Below are 23,561 nucleotides of genomic sequence, written 5' to 3'. Positions count from 1 at the left end.
GGCGATAGCTCATCCCCACATCCACCCACTTTATTGATTTAGTTTGTTCTGGGATAGAATAATGGGCGGCGACAGCTCATCCCCACATCTACCCAGTCTATTGATTCAACATGGGTCAAAACCCTTGATATTATGTTCATGTGCACCAAAGAAAATAATTCAAAGGCAGTGCTACTATGCTGCCAGCTCAAAACTTCCCACTGAAAAAGAAAATGTTCTGCATTTAAAATGACTGCTCATTGATGCCCTTTCCATTTTTCCAACATTACACGGTTCGGTTGCAGTAAGACACATCCATGCTCATCCATAGTCAGGGTGTACACCAGCAAATGGGGGCATTCCTCACTGGATGGCATATTGTGTCAGGCAAAATCTGTGAAAGAGCAGAGAACTTCACTCCAGGCCGTATGGCAAATGCTTTACTTTTTGCAACAAAATAACACAGGCAAACTAGTCACAAGAAGCTCTCTCTATTTGCTTATGCCAGTTTCAAAGGACCTTTGCATTGAACAGATTCCTGTGTAGTAGAAATTGACTAGGGCCATGGAAATGGTCAGAATACAGATGTAAGGAAAAAACGCATTTTGTAAAGGGACATTTAAGGAATATCAGCCCACGTGTAAAATGGTGCTTTTGCCAAACAAGAAAATGCATTTTTAAAAGTGAAATGTTAAACTAAGTCGTTGTGCTTGCGTTGAAATGTGATGGGGGTTTACTTTAAAATAGATATAGGATATTTATTCCCAAAAGACTTGCTTTTTGGTTAAAGAAAGAAAAATAAATAATTAAATAAGTAAAATTATTGAGAGGCCAGCAGAACAGGTTTGGCAGGCCCGGGCTTCAAAGGGCCCTGCCTTTCAGTGGCATAACACTAAATGTGGGGGCCCCCCTGCGATCCATGCTGAGGGCCCCCCCAACTCAGCAACAAATAACAGGTCATGCCACACTCTGGGCTGGTCTAGATTATCACCCTTATACAATACGCACAAATGTGCTGCTGAAGGGGTAGACCGCACACTGTACTAGGAGAAAGATATAAATGTGTTTTAATGCAAGATACAGCACATTTTCTGAGAAAAATTGGCTAAAAAGCCGGAGTGTTTGCAATTTTTTGTGTACAGTAGCACCAATCCAATACATGCAAGTCACCAACAGTGCACAGGAACACTAATGCTTTGCTATTAAACATGCAGTGCCACATTGAAAACATGCCCCACTGGCTGCACAATGTAGACCAGTGTAGCCACATAATAACATTACAGTAAAGCATGTCAGGCCACATTTAGAAATACCTACACTGGTTGCAACAAAATGCCAGTCGAAGCAATAACACTCAAGAAGAGAGCACACATTCAAGCCCGGGTCCTGCGGCCTCTAACAACATGGCCAAACTCTTTAAAATCTGCAAGGAACTGGGCAATCCTTTTGTGGTCTCTACCTCTCCTATTCCCTCCTAGGCCCTCTCTATGGCTCTGGCCTCTCACTTCTCTGCTAAAACTCAGGACATCCTGTCCTCTATCTCCTCTTCCTCTCCCTCTTCCTCTCTCGGCCCCCTTTGGCATCTCTACCTCTCCTCCTCCTTTCTCCTCTTTTTCTCTGACCATACCTGATGAGGTTTCTAGACAAGACTGATCTATGAAAGTGTTGTTCAAACAGGTGCTCCTGTGCTGCTCTAGAACCATCAAGGACCATTTTGACACCCTAGCTCCAGCCTTGGCCGATTTCTGTAATTACTCTTTCGCCACTAGAACGTTCCCCTCTCCCCTTAAGAACTCCCATGTGCACCCACCCCTCAAGAAGCCGTCTGCCGATACTACATGCCAGGCAAACTATCGTTCAATCTCCATCACCCCTTTTCTGGGCAAACTCTTGGAAAAGCTGGTTATCTCCCAGCTTACTCTCCACACTGAGTCTGGCCATGTTATGGGGATGGGGGAGCCCTCGGACTTCAAAAAGAAAGTTTATTTTTGTAGTCACTCTGCCCTCATAAAGAAATTATTTCTGTTACAGAAATACTTTCTTTATGAATGCAGAGAGAATTAAAAAAAAAATTGGAAAAGATGTTTTTTTCCCATCCTGTCATCCATTCAGAGTTACCCTTTAATGTTCATATCCTACCTGTAAGGTGTATTTGTACCTTAGCATCACATCCGATTTCCGATTTTGTTTGTTTAACCCATTTTCCAAGCTGTTTTGTCATTTTGAACCTGTGAAACTAAGCAAATGCAATTTCTCCACGGGTGATTTTGCTGCACTGTGTTTTCCTTCCAAATCGATTTTCTGAACTCTATGCCCGTTGTTAGTACATTGCCTTATAGTAGTTTGCTAGTTTTCTGACATCTTTGATACTCCTATACTAATTTTGCCTTATTCATTCCACCACACATGGAAAACAAATATTGAGTAATTCTGAGTGCTATTTTGAAAGGTTTTCAATCCGATTTTGCCTCCCATTCAGAAGGGGAAAGTCGGATTTTTATTCTGTTTGTTGCCTGTTATATCTGACTCCTTGCTGCTCCTTGCTACCCACACACAATTCGGTTAACAGGGGTTTGAGGGAGTGTTGCAGGGGAAAATATTCATGTGGTTCTATCAGAAAATACCACCCAAAAAGTAATCTTGCCTTTATTCAATCGTACATTGTATATCTGATGTTAATAGGTCAAACTAAGTGTATTCTATCAATGTACAGTGTAATTCTCACCACACTGGTGATTGATGCCCTATATTAAATATGTGTGATTTTCATTGGAATTTAAAAATAAATAAATATTGTATTATTACACACCGGCCTGGTTCATGGTCCATTGTGACCCGGGGTGTTTGTAAAGGTGGGTGTGAGACAGGTTGGGTGCCTTTCTCAAACTGAATTTGTAATAAATAAAATATAAGTGTTTTAATTGTGCGCTGTATTTCTGGCAAGTAGAAAGAGTCCTGGTCTGGAGCGTACGATGCCTTTGAATTCCTTAACAAGTCATTCCTACCTCCCCCCACGATTCGTAGCCCCTACCTGGGTCCTTCAAGTCCTTCCCTCCACCACAAAATGCTTCTCACAAGACGAAAGAAAACGCTTTGAAAGAATATTCATTTAAACGGCCACCTTGAGTGTAGCCTCCCTTTCCCTTCAGCCACCATTCACACCTCTTAAGGGGCATGTACATGGCATCAGCCACTGATAGACCCGCCCCTCCCATTACCTGCAAACACCTCTGTGCCCAAGCAAGCCCCTTGCAAAAGCACTTGTGAAATAGCACAAATTTGTTTACTGTTATTTTCTTCATTTTTTTAAGTGGCTTTCTTACCGTCCTAGAAGGGTACTCCAGGCCACTTAAAGTAAGGGAACTATGCCCGATATCCCTGAGAAGTAAGGGAACGCCGTACCCTTTAGTTCCCTCCTACATTGACCTCTGCATTGCAGTGCAAATCACTCTAAAAGTCAATTCTTTTGTGGAATTGGCGCAGGCAAATTATTAATCGTCGCTGCATCAAAGTGATTACCGGTAGAATGACAACATTTATAATAAGATGCGTTAATATTACCCAACTAAATACTAATCTGTTAGTCGACTGAGATAAAAGAGACGGCCCTGACAGAATCTGAACTTACAAACGTTTTCTCTTGTGCAAAAAGCAGTCAAACGCATTCACGCGACTAATGAACATGAGCTTTTTGGCTTACTGCACAAAACCCCAGGCTCATTTAAAAGTGGAAAAGGTCGCTTTAATGTGACAGGCTAAAGCTTACAATCAAACGCTTAACTGGCTCCATGGCCTAACAAACTAAAGAAATATTTTAACAACCAATTAAATAAATTAAACATTTTCATTTTCATTTTCCCCCAACAATTAAATAATTAAATAACCCAATTCCTCCCTAATGATCCCTTGGATCCTACCGTCTCCTTGCCCCTTTTCCAGGCGTCCCGCTTTCTCCCATGGGCCATGCCCCTCCAGGCTCAATACCTGTTCCCCCGGGGTGACCTGCTTGTGCAAACAGCGCCACCCCATCCTTTCCCGTGTCATTCCCCCATTGTGCTTCCCTCCCCCCACATCAAAAAGGGCGACGCCCCCGGGTCCCCAACCCACTTCAACACCCTTCAAACTCCCCTCTACACCAAACTCCCCCTTCCTATGACCTGCAGCCAGCCTGACCTGCCACATCAGCAACATATATTACACACACTTTCACAATGCCATGACCTGTCACACAAAACTACCAACCCCTACCCTCCTAACAGACCCCAAAACTCATAAGAAACTCGCCATGTCATCTAAAACCCCCCCGAATAATCCCATGAACAATGGACTCCACCATATTACATAACCAGACACTACCCTAAAACGAAAATGCAAGGGGTGGGAGGGCGGGACAATCATCAAGTCCTAACCGTCGCCTGCCTCCCGAACCTTCCCTGAGCCCTTAAATACCCCCCGGGGGGTGCTCTGCCCCCACGGCCACTCGCTGGCCGTGTGCAGCGCCAAAAACTCCCCGGGGGGAAACGCTTCGCGTTCCCCCACGGGCCCCCCTTTTGGCTTACTGCACAAAAACCCAGACTCATTTAAAAGTGGAAAAGGTTGCTTTAATATGACAGGCCAAAGCTTACAATCAAACGCTTAACTGGCTCCATGGCCTAACAAACTAAAGAAATATTTTAACAACCAATTAAATAAATTAAACATTTTCATTTTCATTTTCCCCCAACAATTAAATAATTAAATAACCCAATTCCTCCCTAATGATCCCTTGGATCCTACCGTCTCCTTGCCCCTTTTCCAGGCGTCCCGCTTTCTCCCAGGGGCCATGCCCCTCCAGGCTCAATACCTGTTCCCCCGGGGTGACCTGTTTGTGCAAACAGCGCCACCCCATCCTTTCCCGTGTCATTCCCCCATTGTGCTTCCCTCCCCCCACATCAAAAGGGGCCATGCCCCTGCACCAGAAAAACCCTCCCCCGAGGAGTTCTTTCTGCCCCACCCCCCCAAACTTTCCTACCTCTAACTATTTACCCAGTCTCCCAGCCCAGAACCTAAGAAGAGCCACACCCGTATCCCTTACCAGATCATTTTCCCCAGCAAGACTAATCCCCCCCATCTGGAGGCCCATAGCTTTCCCTCACCCCAGCCAACCTAGGAAGCAACTAATCCCATCCCAGCCCCCAAACCCGGACATCTTACCACAACATCTTTATAGTTGCACCCCAGTTGCCTGCCAACAACCCCTTTTCCAACTTCTTTCCCAGCCCACTTAACCCTATAATGTCCCAAAAACCAGATTTTTGACATCTGACCGGACCTCCTAGCAGCATCTGAAAAAGAAATTACAAAATCACTTACAAATCAACAACATCCTAATAAATGCAACACTCCTGCTACCTACTGAAAACATTCTATAAAGACATTCCGTTTGCCCCGGTCCCTGTTTAACCCTTTGTATCTCTCTTACTCCCAGCGTCCCAACCTTTTCACCTACTCCTCTTAATAGCCCAGCCTGCTACTTTCAGATGCTGCACCCCTCCTAAATGAATGAGTTCCAAACCTCCTAACCTTTCCCACACCCCTAGTAACACCTCCTCAGTACCCTATCCTTTCTGGCCATCTCCTTAACCCTCTCCGGAAACACCTCAGGTCTTCTCCTACCGTCCCCCTATATTTCGCCCCTTTCACCTAACCTTTAAACAATACACCTAAACCCACTTAGACCCCCCTTTTTCCTCTAAACTATTACCCCCCTGCTCCCCCTTGCCCCCCCACCTTCCCTCACCTTATTAATATTGGCCCTGCGTTGCCCCCTCCTGCACCGGGGGCCCAAGTGCACCCCCGTCCATGCAGCCCCTTTACTTTATTGCTCCTCTCGCCACTGCACCAGGGGCCAAACCTGCACCCCCGTCCATGCAGTCCCTTCCTTATAACTAATTTTCAAGATCCTTGCGTCCATTACCACCTGTTTCCCACCTGCACCAGGGGCCCTAGTGCACCCCCGTCCATGCAGGCCCCTTTTCTGCCTTACTCCTCTCCACCGCCGCACCAGGGGCCAAACCTGTGCCCCCGTCCATGCAGTCCATTCCACACAAATTCCTCTTCCAGCACCTTGCTTCGTTGCTCCACTTCTTTCCCCCAGCTGCACCAGGGGCCCTAGTGCACCCCCGTCCATGCAGACCCAACTCAACACTTCCCCTTGCTGCACCAGAGGCGCTCCTACACCTCTGTCCATGCAGCCTGAAGCTTACTCACCTTGTCGTGCGGCAAGAGTGAGGGCTTCGCCACCGTCGTCCATGCCCCCCAAACGACGCCCACCACCCCTTAACAATTTCCACAGTTACATCCCCCCTGCGGCCCTCCCCTACCTACGCTTCTTCCTCCTCACCCTTCTCCCACCCCCTTTAAGTCGCCCCAAAACCCTTTCATCAAACCTTGTGCCCCCTCTCCTTTTACGTTAAACTGAGCCCCACCTACCAGCACACCCCAATTTACCTGGCATGCGGTCCTTCCCCCCACTTCCTTGCCCCGCTCCTCGCCCTGACCCACTGTCCCCTGCCTGAAAACAATCTGTAACCGGATGCCGACCCGCACACCTGCTGCACTCGTGTTTAAATTTGCACATCCACCTCGTGCAGCCTTCTTTATTGAACGCCCAACATGCTGTCAAGGGCTGTCCTCCGCCTCCTCCCTCCACCCCCTCATTGGCGGGGCGACCAAGAAAGGGCCGGTAAGGCACAGGCAGCCCACTTGCTGTGTGCAATGTCAGGGCAGGCCTCGTTGGAGCCATCCATTGCAGCCAAAGATGCATGTCTATCTCCCCCCAGACCGCCTGACTGTCCTCCGCCATTCTCGCTCTGAATTCCTCATCATAGCGTACCCAGGCAAAAACCCCAAAACTTGTGAAAGCCTTCTTAATTACGTCCGTATATTTAAGCAGGGCCACGCAACGCTCCGGGAATTTTTCACAGTAAACACTGGCATAAATGACAAACGCCGACGTCCAATTCTCAATAGTCGCCGGGACCCAGTTCCCTCTCTTCCTCCTTAGACCCCTCCTTTGCTCTCACTTCCCTATGGAGCAATTTAAAGACATCCACAAATTCCCCTGCCTGAATCTTCTCCCTGGTCGCTGCCATCAAGTGCGCCCCCAATGGTTTTGTTATCCCCATGTATGGCCATTTTTTCTCCTTTCTTTTCACTTCACACTCCTTATCTTTTCCGGCTTGCACTTCGAGCACCAATGGCTCCACCACCTTGTCCGTTTGGACCTCCACTGAGCAAATGCTCTTTTCAACCCTCTCGGCTCCAATGGCCTGCACACTAACTTCCTTTCTTACACCTTGAAAACCAGCCCGTTCCTCCCCTGTCCACCTATTCGTAACCCCTCTCTGCCATGCAGATGACCATTCCCTTTCCCGCTCACCTCTTTCCACACCTGCCACCTGCGGCCTGGCGTCCACACCGGTGCTCCTCCTCTCCATTCTTAGAGGGCTCCTACTGCGGGGACAAAACATGTCAGCACACTCACCCAGCCAATAGTTCCCTTGACCCCTTTCACCCCGACCACCCTGCACTTCCCTTTCCCTATCCCACCTTGAACTTCTTCTCTCCTCCCCCCTTTCCCTTTCCGCCCTGTAATCTTCCAATTCCCATTGCCCCACATATTCCTCCCAACCAACTTCATCACCCCTTAAATACCATTGTGGATGCGAGCTCATGCCCGAGATGAGTTGATGATCTTCTTGCGAGCCCGGGGCGTCCGCCCCGCCACTCCTTTGACGTCTTCTCGGCGGGGTTGTGGGAACCCCTGCCTGGTCCTCTTCTCTCGGGGGAGGCGTTCCGACCTCCACCCTGGAATCCTCATTGCTAGGGGCTGTGCTGCGCCCTCTAGGCTCTCCTTGCGTTGACCGAGGAGGGGCCGTACTGAAACCCTCAACCTCCACCTGACCAGCGGGGGCTGCACAGCACCCTCCGCCCTCACTCCTCCTAACCGGGGGGGCCGTTCCGTGCCCCACTCTACCCTCGTCAATTGAAGGGGACCTCTCCCTCCTTCTCCCACCTGCACTCTTCTGCAGGTATTTACCCCCTCTTCCCCTCTGCCCTGACACCCCCTTCTGTGCCCCATCCCTGCCCCTACTGTTGTTCCCTCGAGCCCCACCCTCTTGAGCATTCCCATCTTCCCTAGGGCTATCATTCCCTTCCTCCCTCCCTGGCTGCCCACCCGACATCATTTCTCCCCCGTCCGCCCTCCTGTCTATCTCCCTCCTCATTTTCCTGCCCCTGGATTCCCAAACCTCCCCCCTTCCCGCCGTAGGGGTGCAAGCCACCACTGCCGCGAGCGCCCCATCAGCTGCAGCTCTACGCTGCGGTCTACCCACCCTTATCTCCCCCTCACCCGTGACCTCCCCCACTGCCCCCTCCAACTGGGCCTTCGATGCCCTGCTGATGATTTCCAGGGCCTCCCTCAGAGCCCTAGCATCAACCAGCCCCTTCTTGCTAACCCCTTGGCCCACCATCATGCACTACTAATCTGAGAGCGCACTAAACTTTGCCCCGACGCTCACTAGCTAAATACGCCCCCGAGCTGGTACCTACCCGTGGAAAAAATATATATATATATACAGAAATAGCCCCCGGACCTACAAGAACCCGAAAACTGAGCTCACAGGCTCAAAATTGGTAGCAGGAAAGCCGTGGACACTGCCCCCTATCGGCTCCTATGGGGAACCGCACTGTAACTGCTGTCTCTCATACACGGGCCCTTTAAAAGCCACACAGCAGAGTGAAAAAGAAAAACAGAGCGTTCCCTTTAAGAGGACCACGCTGCCTCACCATGTCTGACAGAAGCTACTGTGCTGTGCACTGCGTAGCTCAAAAGAATGCTAATGGCCCTTGTGCAAACAAGAGAGGGAGCTCTGCTAATGAGGAACCCCGGCCCACACCTAACTAATGAGGCGTGCCACCGGTGGAGAAACAAGAAAGCCGCTAAGGGCTCCGTGACAGAGCAGACACCCTGGAGCAATACTGCTGGGAATTCCACAGCGCTGCCAGGCACGGGCTGGAGATCTCGCCGGCAGCCCCCACTCCCCTGGCAATAACTAAAGGGCCTGATAACAAAGCGAGCCCAGGAAGAAAACAAAACACTTCAAATATTAAAACCCAGAGCCCCCACCAACCACGCACTAACCTAAAGGACCCCAAAAAGGGCCACCTACATAACTAAGGTAAGAACTGGAAGTACTTTATGTACGGTACCTCCGGAAAAATAATTTTTTATATAATTTCTTTTTTTATTTTTTATAATTAAACGCTGACTGCCTAACCCCTCTTTTAAACTACCTACTGCTCCTCACCTCCACAAAAAAGCCCCTACACGTGCCAAATCAGGGAAGGCTCGGGAGCAGGCAACAGGACTACACAATCATCAAGTCCTAACCGTCGCCTGCCTCCCGATCCTTCCCTGAGCCCTTAAATACCCTTCGCGTTCCCCCCGGGGCCCCCTTGTGAAGTCTGCTACAGCGAGTAACAAAAAGAGAGGACGCTGGTCGCGTGTCTCCTCCTCACCTCGCAGCGCCACTTCATGCATTCTCTCGGGCTCTACAAGTATGCTGCAGCGCAGCTCTCTCATCATGTTCTGCGTGTCCTGGAGTCTGGCGTGCATGCCACTCTGCCTTCCTGCCCATAGTGTACATATAGGACTGCATGTACCAAAGTTCAGAGGGCTCCATGTTTGGAGGGGAGCTTTATATGGCTGTGCAGCTACTCTGTGCACTGGCACACTGCATAATGCACAGCTAACATTCTGCTACCAGGGAAGAGAATAACTGCCCCCAATGCTGTGCCCCAGCCCCATATACACCCATGGCAGACACAGGTGAGGACAATGTATGCTATTTACTGGAGGAACGCTGTCTGCAGACAGAGCCTCGGGGCCGATAGGGCCTTCTGGATATCTTTTGCTTCCTTCCTATTTGCTGTCCCCTGTGAGTTGGTGCCTCAGGTGGGTGAGATAATGTGCATGACTTCCTTGGATGAGCACCAGGGGACCTCTCCGTGGTGATTGTGCGCGATATAAATGATCTATCAGTTATTAAATGTTGCGCTCTAAGGAAGCCCATGTTTTGAGGCTCATCCTGTGTTCCACTCTGGCTGTGATGAATTAGTAGTAACAGCAAACCTTTCCTTTGGGCACACACAGTGACACAGACGCCCAAGGTGTGCCATTTGTATCTCGGGAGGATAGTGCGGGGGCAACGTGCTCGCCTTGGAAGCAAGACCACATAGAGCAACACATGTTCGATCCCTGAGTCCGCGCTTAGAAACCTCTAGGTATTAAGCGTGTTATAAATAACCTATCATATCATATGATGTATGCAGTGCTTTTTTTCAGGCAGATATGTGCGCCACTTCACTTCAGGATACACAGATCCAAAGCCATACAGTGGCCTGTCGTGTTTTCCTCAATAATGTCCCATCCGCTCTTTGGGAATTTGCATTGCTAGAGCTCACCATCAAGAGCACTTCCGTGTTTCCATTTGGTGGCACACAATCCCAGCCGGTGCATTGTGATTCACAAGGCATGGCATAGATCATTTTTTTAACCGCTTAAGTGCCAGGCTATTATGCAAGTCTACGCAAAACTCGTCCTTGGCACTTACGCTGAACGGGAAGACCTATTCTTTATATGAAAGAGAGAAGACGAGAGAGGAGAGAGACACGGAAAGAAAAAGAGAAAGGCAGAGAGAGAAAGAGAGGGGAGGGGAGAGAAAAAGGGAGATGCAAACGAGAGAGAGAGAGACAGAAAGAGAAAGAACAAGAACAAGAGAAAGACACAGAGAGGGAGAGAGATGCGGAAGAGGGAGAGAAAAAGAGAGAGAGAAAGTGAGACAAAATGACTGGAGAGCTGAGTGCTGGTGGGAAAAAGTGAGCAGAAGTTGGTAAGGGGGTTTGAAGGAGAACCGTACAGAGAGAGAAGAGACAGGGACAGACAACATGAATTTTAGAAACCTAGACAGAACAAGAAAGGGAGAGAAAAGCTAGGGACAGCAAGGGAGGCACGTGAAAAGACATTGTTCAGAACACCTTTAGAGAAAGAGAGGGGAAAAGAAAAAGCGAGAGAAAGAGAAATCAAGAGCGATGCAGAGCTAAGAGAGGGGACAAGGATTAAGAGTGAGAAAGAGGGTGGATGGATGGGTGGATGAACAGACTGATAGACAGACAGGAACATTTAGAAACGGATGGATGGGTGCAGTTTGCATGTATTTGTATTTATTTGAAGGACATGGGTGTCAAATTCAATCAGAAACAATTCACAAAAACACATGTACAGATAGAGGCATTCCCTTGAAGATGGCTGTAAAATAGCACAAAAAAAAGAACAAGAGGTGAGCCAGTCTATGAGGATGTAGACACAGTGAGACCATATATCCGGGGGCGTGGGGGGGTGGGGGGAATGAAAAAGGGAACATTTTACTTACAAATGTGACGTTATACCGAAAAGAAACAACATGTTAACCAGGTTGGGGGTTGGGCGAGTTGCAAGTTTGTCAAACTTAAGAGGAATACTGTACACATATACAAAATTACAGTATTAACTGACGCTGGAGAGACGGATAGGGTCAGGCAGGGACGTTGGGGGACAGTTGAGGTCTCCCACCTTCCCTCTTTGGATTGTATGAATTTTAAGGCATATTTCTAAAGTGATTCACAGTCGGGCTGGCTTTCATTATCAGCGGGTTCCAATGGAGTGGGGTGAGTAGGGAGAAATAGCCATAGCGAGAGGAGGTAACGGTGGCATGGGGCAGTGAGGTTAAGTGGAGAGAACTAGATTGTGAGTAAATAGAGATACAGTCAGGCGGGTACTGCAGTGCAAGACACGTGATTGCTTTGCATCCAAGGAGAAGGTACTTGAAATTGAAACAGAGTGGTTGTAAATGGAGAGTCAACCAGCATGGTGTCAGTAAGGCACAAAGGAGCATTAGCCTCAATTATAGAATACATTTATGTTAATTCAGAATTGTGGCCAGATGTTAGTAAATTTAAGATCTTGAATACCAGTGCCAGTGATCATAACATGCTGACAATAGGATGGGGCTCACAGATTCGAGTCAATTGTAATTCAAAGGCTTCTGCAAATGGCTGTTTGGTAACTAATACGAGAGGAAACTGTCTCTGGTGGTCGGAGGATGCTTTAGTGCACTTCAATGAACTTCTAGAAACTTCGCAATTTTGAAATAATAACATATTAGAATATGTTGGCATCATATACAGCGATGCAATCCAAACATTCCAGCAATCTAAAATGTCATATAAAGCAAGACAAAATCATCTGCATGTTTTTGATAATATGATTCAAACAAAGAAAATGGCATATCGAGCTGAATTAAGGAAACTTGGCAGGCATCCCCTGAATCTCAGAACGGTACTCTCCAAACAACTGCGTAATGATTACAGGAATTGGGTCAAGGGACGTAGATCTGCGTTGTACCAAAGAGATGGAGCCAGTATGCTGCATACTCTAGCTAGAAAGAATATCTCCAAAATGTGGGCAACAATAAATCAAACTGTAGGACAGCATCAAATTGTCACGCAGGCCAGTGCGGTCAGTATGCAACAGTGGGTAATGCATTTTAGTCAACTCCATGCTGCTCCTAAAGAATGCAATAGCCTAGAAGTAGCAAAGACAACAATCATTTTCAATCTGCCCTTTGATGAGTTGGAGATTCTCAATTTAATCAAAACTGCTAGCAAATCACACGCTGTAGGACCGGACGGCTTGTCGAACTTTGTTATGCAAATGCACCAAGAGTTATGGGCTTCCATATTATTCAAGATCTTTAGTGCGATTAACAACAGCCAAAAACTACCCCGAACATGGACTGAGGCGATAACAGTACCTATTTAAAAAAAGGGTGACCGTCAGTCACCAGAGAGCTATCGTCCAATCTCATTGTTAGACGCTCCAGGAAAAATATTCTGCAGTATAACGCCAAGAAATTGAAGATATGAGCTGAAGAAAATTCTCTACTAGATCCATTCCAAGTGGGTTTTGTGAAGGGCCTGGGTACAATTCCTAACATATTTGCACTAGCAATGATCCAAGATCATCAATCATCTCAGAAACAACCACTTTATGTAGGTTTTGTTGATTTTAGAGCCGCGTGCGACACGATTGATCGAGCCACGCTCTTGACAAAATTAAGAAAACGAAATTGTCCTCCCTCGCTAGTAGCATTAATTGCCCTATTTCACACTAATACATCAATGCGTGTGCGGGTTTCATTAGATGGCAGGTTTACACCGCCGATTGCCACGCACAGAGGCTTGAAGCAAGGCTGTGCCTTAGCTTCATTTCTGTTTAATTTCTACGGCCCTCATTAGGACCTTGGCGGAGGACCATGGCGCTATTAGCACCATGGTCCATGGCGCTAAGTTGCCAACTCCGCCATGGTGGTTGGCGGACTTACCGCCCCATTCCGACCTTGGCGGGGCGGTAAGTCCCCAATCCCCATTTACCCTTCCCCATTCCCATTTTTGCCCCATAGGGCATAATGGGAGTGGGGAAGGCGTTAATTACGCCACCGTAAATTACGGTGGCGTAATTAACAACAAGGTCCCGTAGCGCCATGGATTTTACCGCCTGCAAAAAGCAGGCGTAAAAATCACCATGGCGCTACGGGAACTCGTACTCAGGCGGTAAGGGTCAGCGAAGTTTACGCCGGCGTAAACCCCTTACCGCCTGGGTCGTAATGAGGGCCTACATCTTGGATATTGGTGACCATCTCACAGATTGTGTGGGCGATCCCCCAAAAATTGGGACCCAGCAAATACCATATCTGCTTTACGCGGACGATCTGGTCCTCCTGTCCCAGACACCAATGGGGTTACAAAACATGCTGGATCGATTAGATGCGGATGCCCAAGCAAACAATCTTAGTATAAATAAACTGAAGGCCCAAATTCTCAGTTGCAATCCCAGTCGTGGACCAAAAATACGCAGATGCGAATGGCATCTGCAGCAGCACATATTAACAAACACATGCCTATATAAATATCTTGGTGTGTCAATTCAACACAATAAAACATTGATGAAATATATGTGGTAATTGTAAACTAAGCTACAATCATTGGTGTCTCAATCTCGGATACTAATTAGGAAATTTGGCAAGTTCTCAGTGAAACACATTATTACGTACTATAAAATGAAAGTCACTCCAGTATTGTTATATGGCATTGAAGCCGCCTTGCCAAAAGAACGTAAGTTTTGGGATTGTATAGAGGCGTCATATTGGAAACAATTTTTACAACTGCCAAATTGTACGCCACTTGCGATAATTCGTTATGAATTAGGGCTGACCTCGCTCAATTCACATGTACACTGGAAGAGATGTGCCTATTTTCGCAAGTCCCTAGAAAATCGAAATAAACCATCCATATTGCAAATTACAACTTATAATTTACTTACATCGAAAAGTAAATACCCACAAAAATGGCGTGAGCACATTGTGGATATCTTAAGCAATGCAGGCATCAGCATTCAATTATTGATGGAAAATCCCGACTGTGCAAAAACTAAAATACTCCAACACGACTGGGCTGAAAATTGCACGAAGTGTTTATTGCATAAAGATTTTGATATCTATTTGTTTGGAACTAAAAGATATGGGATAACGGCTGATTATTTAATCAAATATCCATGTATAACATTTTGTAGGGAATATATGAGATTTAGACTGAATCTGTGGGAAACTCGTAACGTACTACTTAGGAGAAAAGTTATTCTCTGTGAGAAAAATGATTGCCGGTATTGTTTGAACATCACCGAGAACTGAAACTTTGAACCATCTACTAGTTGAATGCGAGGCATTAAACAGTGTGAGAAGCAGATGCTTCAAGGGCAAAGTAGTATTTCAGAACCATCTTACTCAATTTGAAAAATGGCAAACACTTTTTTTCAATGCTAGAATTACAATACAGATTGCAGTTGTTCAATTCTTCAATATTGTCCTACCATTTTCAATGTGTAACAAACTCTGCAATGATTTAGACTGATGACTTGATTCCTCAGGAAAATTAGGAAACATGTTTTGTTACTTAACTTAACTTACAATCCGGAAGATGTCTGGGAATGATATTAGAAATTTTAATATTCTTGTTTTGTTTCTCTTTATATTTGTATTCTATATATTTGCATCAGCGGTGTATGAATATGATGTTATTTTTATTGTAAATAAGTTAAATCACTGTAATGAAATACTTGTAAATGTAAGAATAATTTGAAAAGTTGATTTATCAACTAACAAAATAAAAAAATAAATAAATAAATAAATGAAGTGTGGAGTGTCTGGGTGTGATGTAGATGGTATGTAGCAAAATTGAGAACTTTGTTTAGAGGGAGGAACGAGTAGAGGAAGGCCAAGGTGTAGACACAAACAGTAGTCGAGATTGCTCAGCACGAGGGTGGAGATCTGAGATTTCACATAGTGCTGAGTAAGGAATGTATGAAATAGTGGAAGGCTGGGGGTAGATTTGTAGATGGATGGATGGATGGATGGATGGATGGATGGATGGATGGATGGATGGATGGATGGATGGTGGAGATGGATGAATGGTTGGTGGAAATGGATGGGTGGTTGGTGGAGATGCATGAGTGTTTGGTGGAGATGGATTGGTGGATGGGTGGTTGGTGGTTGGTGGAGATGGATGGATGGTTGGTGTAGATGGTTGGATGGACGGATGATGGATGGTTGGTGGAGAAGGATGGATGGGGGTTGGTGGAGATGGATGGAGAGATGGATGTGTGGTTGGTGGAGATAGATGGATGCATGGATGTATGGGTGGTTGGTAGAGATAGATGGATGTATGGATGGGTGGTAGGTAGAGATTGATGGATGGGTGGTTGGTGGAGACGGATGGATTGATGGGTGGCTGGTGGAGATGGATGGATGAATGGGTGGTTGGTGGAGATGGATGGATGGTTGGTTGGTGGAGATGGATGGATGGCGCTTGCGAGTGGGTGGTCGGAGTATGATCTTTGATTGAATAGATGGATGGTCGTGGTGGATTGAGCAATGATGATGCATAGATCTAGCATGGATTGGTGGATGGGTGGATGGTTGGATGACTGGATGGATTGATAGGTGATAAACTGATGCTGAGTGAATATAGACCGAATCGCCGTCTTGTGCAGGCTTACTATGTTGCAATGAGTTATTCATGGCTACATTGAACTATCCAGACATATTTGGAAAAAGGGAGACGTCTTCAGTCATAAACCGCCCCACGCATGAAAAATATGTGCATTCACCTTTGAAAAGCATATACATTATTCCATTCATGATATGATGCACAATCTTGCACCATGGAAAGAGAAAAGCACACACATACCGCCCGCCCCCTATTGCAAAATTGAAAGGAGTGGCTTGTGCGTGCAGAAGGAGCTGCACTTTTCAACTCTGTGCTCCTGGGAGGTATGTATTCTAATGAGGGGTCAAGTCCTAGAAAGCTAAAGTGGGAGGACCAATTAACATAGCAAATGAATGTGGTGTCGCCAGAAATTAGCATATCAAGGTGCCCTCTGTAAAACGTGGGGGGACTTCTGAAAAAAGTGCAGGGACTCCGTCCACCCGCTGTCGAAAGTCATGGAAAAACACTTTTAGAATGTTCAGTGTATCCCCCAAATAAACACAGCCCTTCCGTGCGCACGCACAGTAGTTGGCACAGGTGTGCAGAGGGCGTGATGCAGGTGAGGGTTCAGTTACCCCTACATTCACCTATACTGCCCAGGATAAAGGTGGGGGGGGTGTGGACGGTCGCCCTGTCCCTCCTGTTACTGCCCCGTGCAGCTCGGCTTCCGGGTCACCCTCGGTGCTGGAGCTTTCTGGGGTCAGACACTGCAGCAAGTGGCAGGAAGGTCTAGGGAGCCGTGAGGCGTTTTCCGGGTGTCCTGGACGTTTCTGGGTGTAACGTGTAGCAAATGAAATGGACCCGTGCGCTCTCACATCGCCAGCATCCACTGCCCATAGAAGGACGGTTCATAGTGTGCCGTATGCACGGTGTTACCCCCTGCCTGATTTTCCGCGGCTCTATTGTGTGCACGATATATCATTGGGAGCACACGGTGGGTCGCCACAGAAGCGAACTCGGGCACAGGCGCTCCCTGGGAACTTGGAGGGTATCCGCATGATTTCATTACTTGACCGTGGAACCGCAACAGGTCCAGAATGCTCTTTTCCCGGAAGCTACCGGACATTTGAATAGCTTGGTGAGCTGCCTTTCATGGAGGCGCCAAAAGGGGCACCTTAACGCATGAAGCAGAAGGTATGCGGGCATGTTGCAGACAAAGAGGGGCGCGCAGGTGGTGAGACGAGGTATGCAGGTAGGCAGCCTTTAAATGGGTAGACCGACAGGCAGACATAGATAGACACAGAGACAAAGACAGACAGGCTGATGGACAGGCATAGATGGATAGATGGATAGATAGATAGATAGATAGATAGATAGATAGATAGATAGATAGATACAACATACAGAGAGAGAGAGAGAGAGAGAGAGAGAGAGAGAGAGAGAGAGAGAGAGATAGGACAGACATAGAGATAGATAGATAGATAGATAGATAGATAGATAGATAGATAGATAGATAGATAGATAGATAGATAGTAGATAGGACAGACATAGAGAGAGAGAGAGAGAGAGAGAGAGAGAGAGAGATACAACATACATAAAGAGAGAGAGAGAGAAAGAGAGAGAGGGAGAGAGATAGGACAGAGATATAGATAGATAGATAGATAGATAGATAGATAGATAGATAGATAGATAGATAGATAGATAGATAGATAGATAGATAGATAGATAGATAGGACAGACATTGAGATAGATAGATAGATAGATAGATAGATAGATAGATAGATAGATAGATAGATAGATAGATAGATAGATAGATAGATAGATAGATAGATAGATAGACCAGAGAGAGAGATAGATGGATAGGATAGAGAGAGAGAGAGATCAATAGATAGATAGGACAGAGAGAGAGATAGATAGAACAGAAAGAGAGAGAGGTCAATAGATAGATAGGACAGACATAGAGAGAGATAGTGAGAAATAGAGATAGACAGATAGATTAGTCAGCCAGATATAGATAGCAATATAGATAGAAATATACAATAAGATAGTTACAAAGGAGTGTGGAAGCCCCTCTTCTGAGAAGGAACATGGGTCAAATGCCCTGCTCTATGGCATTTCTTCCACTCAGGAGCGTCTACCAAGGACAGATGTGTAGACAGATGCATATATAGAGCTGTAGTTGGATAGCTAGATAAGACAGAAACACAGGCAGACACATACATAGATATTTGTATCTGTTATATTTGCATATAAAACATTCCGTGGGAGTTGCATTAAATTAAGCTTGTGACATTGGGGTTTACACGTGTGTTTTTCACGTCAAAGATTTCATATGGAACATCATTGTTTACGCACTTTGTCAGTTGACTGACAGCTGGAGTGCCAGCGGTATGCACACGCACAAAAAACCGATTGTCTGCACCTACCTAGTGGCAGCACGAAGAAGAATGGGAACCAGCAGAGGATAAAGACCCCCACCACGATGGCCAGGGTCTTGGCGGCCTTCTTCTCGCGCGAGAACTTGAGCAGGCGCACGGAAAGCGAGCTGCGGAAGGTGTGGCCCTTGGCGCGGGACCCGGCCGCGGCCAGCGGCGGCTCCTCCATGACGCTGCTGCGGCAGTGGATGCGCAGCACCACCTCCATGGACTTGTTGCGCTCCCGCTTGACGCCCGCCTCCAGGCTGCGCGTGGTGCGGCGGGCCACCACATAGATGCGGAAGTACATGACCAGGATGACCAGCAGGGGCAGGTAGAAGGAGCAGAGGGACGAGAAGAGGGCATAGCCGGGCTCCTGGGTGATGCTGCACTCGCTCTCGTCGGCCGGCGGCGGCTCCTTCCAGCCCAGCAGTGGCCCGATGGAGATGACCATGGAAGCGGCCCAGAGCAGCACCAGGATCACGCCGGCCCGCCTCTCCGTCATGATTGTGGGGTACCGCAGCGAGTGCTTAACCCCGATGTAGCGGTCTATGGAGATGATGCACAGACTCATGATGGACGCGGTGCAGCAGAGCACGTCCACGGCCGCCCACACGTTGCAAAAGATGCGCCCGAAGGCCCAGACGTTCAGCACCTCCATGGTGGCCGAGAAGGGCAGCACGGTGGTGCTCAGCAGCAGGTCGGCCATGGCCAGGTTCACGATGAAGTAGTTGGTCACCGTCTGCAGGTGCCGGTTGCAGGCCACCGATAGGATGACCAGGATGTTGCCCACGATGGCGAAGAGGATGAACACGGCCAGGAAGACCCCCACGCCTATGGCCTTGGAGTCCAGTGTCAGGTTCCAGGGGGCACCGCTGGTTTCGCTGCCGTTCCCGGCCTGGGAGGACCAGTTGGTGTCCGTGTGGTTCCCATTCAGGCTGGCATTGGCAAAGTCGGGGAAAGTCATCTTAACATGGTGCAAACCCGGGGGCCAGTGGGTGTCGGGTTCAAAGGAATATTCGGATTGGGTTCAGACATCCTCGCCGCCCTTCACTGGTGCTCCTTTTTGGGAGAAGTTAGACAGCAAACTCCGTTGGTCCCTCACAGCTCCGGCTGTGCGATTTCCAGGGAACATGCTGATTACCATTCCAACGAAAAGCTCCCTGTCCTTTCAATGAAGGAAGTGCTGAGCCCCGGGTGATGGCAACTTTCAGGCTGACTGCTATCAACTGGTGTCCTCGCGTCGCTACGCCAGAGCCTCACTCACCAGCAGCCAGCATCTCCCATCAGCATCGGTGCCAGCCCTTCCAGGCTCACCATGCCAAGGCGTGCACTGCCCTGGTGGGCTCTGTCAGCGAGCGAGAGCGCCGGTTCTCCATCCTTTGCTGCTCCTCCGCCGCCGGGATTCCACAGCGCCGGTGCCCTCCTGCGAAACCCACTTGAGCCAACAGGAGAGATGCCGCCCGTCTTCTAACTACAACTCCGTTAGTTGAGGAAAGTCTCCTCCCTTCCAACTCTCCGACTGTTTGAAGTATAGACTGTGACCACTAGAGGGCAGCAGATATTTAGGGATGCGTTAAAGGTCATCAGTATGTATAGTGTTTCCATGCGGGGTTATGCACGCCTATAAAAGGGTTCGATCCGACAGGTACGCGCCCAGGCACGCCATGTACGAGATCTTACAACTATTGTGTTCGTTTGCTGCATTATTGATCAACCGCTCTGGATACATAACGCTGGGAAGTCAAATAAAACACGTGCAATTTATTAAGCCACCTGCCTTTACCGCTCTGTGCTTTCTAAAAACTAAATCCACCCCAGTCCTCCCAGAAGTGACCTTTGGACGCCGGCACCTGGCACGCATTATGCGGGGGTCCGCAGCAAACCTTTGTAGTTAACCCGTGTAAGTGGAGGCGCCCCAGCTAATGTTTGCTTTGTCAAGGGCTCGCACAGCCTTCTCTCCCTTGCGGTGGACGGTGCTGCGGGAGAAGGCTTACACACGTATTACCCCGCGGAGACCCCGCTTCCCATATTAAAGAGCGTTTCAGAAAATAAATCGGCCCGTCAGAGCGCCCTGGGAAGCCAGTCCCATCCCCGCGAATGCATATGGAAGGCGTTCACTGGCCCGTCGCGTATCGATTGCTTGCTGGAGTGCAGGGATTGGTTTGTTATCTGGCTAATCGCACACTACTGTCTATGTCGCACGTTTAAATCCTTGCAACGATTTCAACCATCACCCACTTATTATGTCATGTTGGCGTCTCACTAATAATGTCGGTAGTTGCCTGTTTTTAACACCCAGGCTGGGGGGAGCCAGACAATTAGATGGCTAGGACGCGGGAATGATCCATCAAGCCCGCATTCCAAGCCGCCTGCCGGCCGGCTCCCCCTGCCACCATCTTCCCCCTACCCTCCGTCCCATTCTCCCCCCCGACCATTCCAATTACCCTTTTTCGGCTGCCGTATCCGCTCCTTCTGCTCTCCTCCCATTGTCTGCCATGGAAAGGGAAGAGGTGCTCTGTACAGAGCCGCACATTCTCTTTCCATGGTGGCCATCTTGGAAAAGGATTTTCCTTCCTACAGCTGCACGCCACACATGTCCCTTTTTTAGAAGGAAAATCCTTTTTTTAGCAACCTGGGTTACCACTTTGGCAACCCGGCTGATAACTTGGGCTGCCGGAACGGGGATGAACACCTACTTGCTCCACTCACTGTTATCTGTGTATCTCATAGCTGGGCAGGCGGGTGGAACGTCTGCCTGCCATTTCATCCGTCCATCTGTCTGCACTTTCATCTATCCACCCATTCACCCATCCATCAATATCGCCATTCATCCGTTGAGCCATCCATCAGTACAAACATCCATTTCTATCTCTATCTGCCTGTGCATCTATCTCTTGATCTATCTTTGGAGATAGCAACAGAGGGAGAGATTGAGCGCGAGAGAGAAAGAGAGATAGTTAGAGAAGAGAGAGAGAAAAGAGGGAAGACCTTGTCCACGTGAGAACAAGAGAGAAAGAGGGAGATGCCTTAACTTCAACGCTTTATTACATATTCAAAATTGCACCACAAACCTACGACGAGGGTGTAAAACGCCATTTTAAAAATGGATTCCTGCTCCAAAGATAACACGTGACCGTTTTTGCGCAAATGTTTGAAGATGACCTTACATTGCACTGAAAAAAGAAAATGAATGGTTTGAATCCTAGAGACAAGTATAATGTATAAAATACCAAGGGGCTGGTTTGGAAATAAATAGCATGGGGAGGAGTGCTGGCAACCTCACGTGCATGTAAGCAGTCCCCTGCATGCTATTTTGATTTTGAAGTCCTGCAAGGGATTCCAGGTGGGCCTGGGTTTCTGTGCTGTTTTACATCCTAACACAAGCAACTAATTGAACCTGCTGCCTACCACCATCCTGCATGCTGGTGGCATTTACACACATGCCAACGGATTACAGTAATCCTGTCCACTTGAAAATTCACTTTGAATAGAGACACATGCAGATTTCATGAACAGGGTGGCTAAGGGAAAGAATATACAGACTGTATACCGTTTCCAGCTCCCTGTGTGAAACAGAAACACATCCCATGCTTTGTAAATTACTGGCAGAGATTATTGTCCCTTTTCACAATGCTTTTTTCAATGGGATGCACCATTGGTCAAGTCAAGTGGGAGCAGCTGAAGTCTGCCCCCACCGCGTGGTGTGGTGAAGTAAATCCACGGGCCGCACACTCTTTGCAGCCCAGGTGACTGAAGCTCCAGCACTCTGTTCAGTGCTCTGAAGAGCGTGGCCCACTCCCATGCCACACTCCAGCACAGAGAAAAAAGGGGGCAGAGCCTGGCAGGCAGCTGATGTGCTATGGGCACAGTGGTGAGTGACAGAAGCATTCCTTTAGCAACAGTTTTGCCGCCAGAAGATCACAGTGCACACGCGGATGCCGCAGAAGATCAAGTGTGCCACATGGCATGGTGGTGAGTGCAGCGGTCCCCAAAAGGCATGGATGCTGTCTAAGAACAATCAGCATGTGCTGGTGATTGGATGGTCTCACATGATAGACAGGGGCACCCAGAAGATACAGAAGGCATGGGTTCCGTTTGATGTGGTTTGCCATGTGGTGGGTGTGGCACATCAACAAAGGACATGAACAGGGTGGGTCATCCCTATTTTCCAGCCTGGGGCAGACCCATATCCATCTAGGACAGCACCAAAAGAATGAGGTAATACAAAGGGGTTTATTACGGTAGCAGCCACCCCATGTAATATGAAATATATCTATTTGCTATGGTATTTAATGTATTTAAATGCATTCTTATTTGTGTGGGTATGTTGGGTTGTATATTTATAGTTACAGTTATATGTAGTTATAGTTATGTGTATGTGATTAAGTTGGGTATGTATATAGATTGGGGTTGGAAGGTTAGGTTACGTTTGGGGATTGTGACAAACTGTATTCTGCGTCAGAGGAGTACAAGAAAGAGTAGGGGTAAAATGGCCCATCCAGACTTCACACTTCTTCAAAACAAAACAGAGCACAACCATAAGGATAAAACAGGGACAATCAAGAGATATACTCCTTTGCCGCTTGTGGTAACGCAGGCCAGGGAAAGGCTATACTCAAGAGAGGTGTGAAGGTGAACCAGTAGCAACCCAAGCAACACAGTATCACAGTCCAAAATAAAGGGAATGTCCAATCAATTTTCCATAAAAATATAAACACTTCAATAAAATACATCTGCAAGTAGAACGAAAGAGATTACTGTACAAAAACCCTTCCCAGAGGAACGACAAGGAACTTGCGACAGACTGGAGAAAGTAGCACTTTGCGCTTAGTTCCAGGTGTGGTAGGTATGGTGCTACCAAAAAGAATATCTTAGTGAAGACAGGGAAGATAGTGACATAACCAGTCTCTAGGGCCCAAGTGGACCGGGGGCGATTCAGTGTCACAGGACCTCAATTTGGTTCTTGGTGGACTGAAGATTCAGACCTGTTGATCATAGATGTGTTCTGGTCAGGCTCAGTTGGGTTGCGGAGGTCCTGGCAGC

At 47.7% G+C, this 23,561-nt stretch overlaps 1 protein-coding gene across 1 annotated transcript in view; it reads right to left on the bottom strand.

The window, feature by feature from the left end:
- Nucleotides 1–20,105, bottom strand: part of ADRA1D (adrenoceptor alpha 1D) — a 444,375-nt gene extending 424,270 nt beyond the window's left edge. The window contains exon 1 of the mRNA XM_069632217.1: nt 18,528–20,105. Within this exon, the coding sequence (XP_069488318.1) occupies nt 18,528–19,482 (955 nt within the window). The 5' untranslated portion in view covers nt 19,483–20,105. The remainder of the gene's footprint in view (nt 1–18,527) is intronic.
- Nucleotides 20,106–23,561: the final 3,456 nt, after the last annotated feature.

Source organism: Ambystoma mexicanum, chromosome 6q, assembly GCF_040938575.1.
Source record: "Ambystoma mexicanum isolate Mex_15411 chromosome 6q, UKY_AmexF1_1, whole genome shotgun sequence".
In the NCBI taxonomy this organism is placed as follows: domain Eukaryota; kingdom Metazoa; phylum Chordata; class Amphibia; order Caudata; family Ambystomatidae; genus Ambystoma; species Ambystoma mexicanum.
The sequence above is the reverse complement of the archived record's forward strand: the minus strand, read 5'-3'. Positions and strand labels throughout refer to the sequence as shown.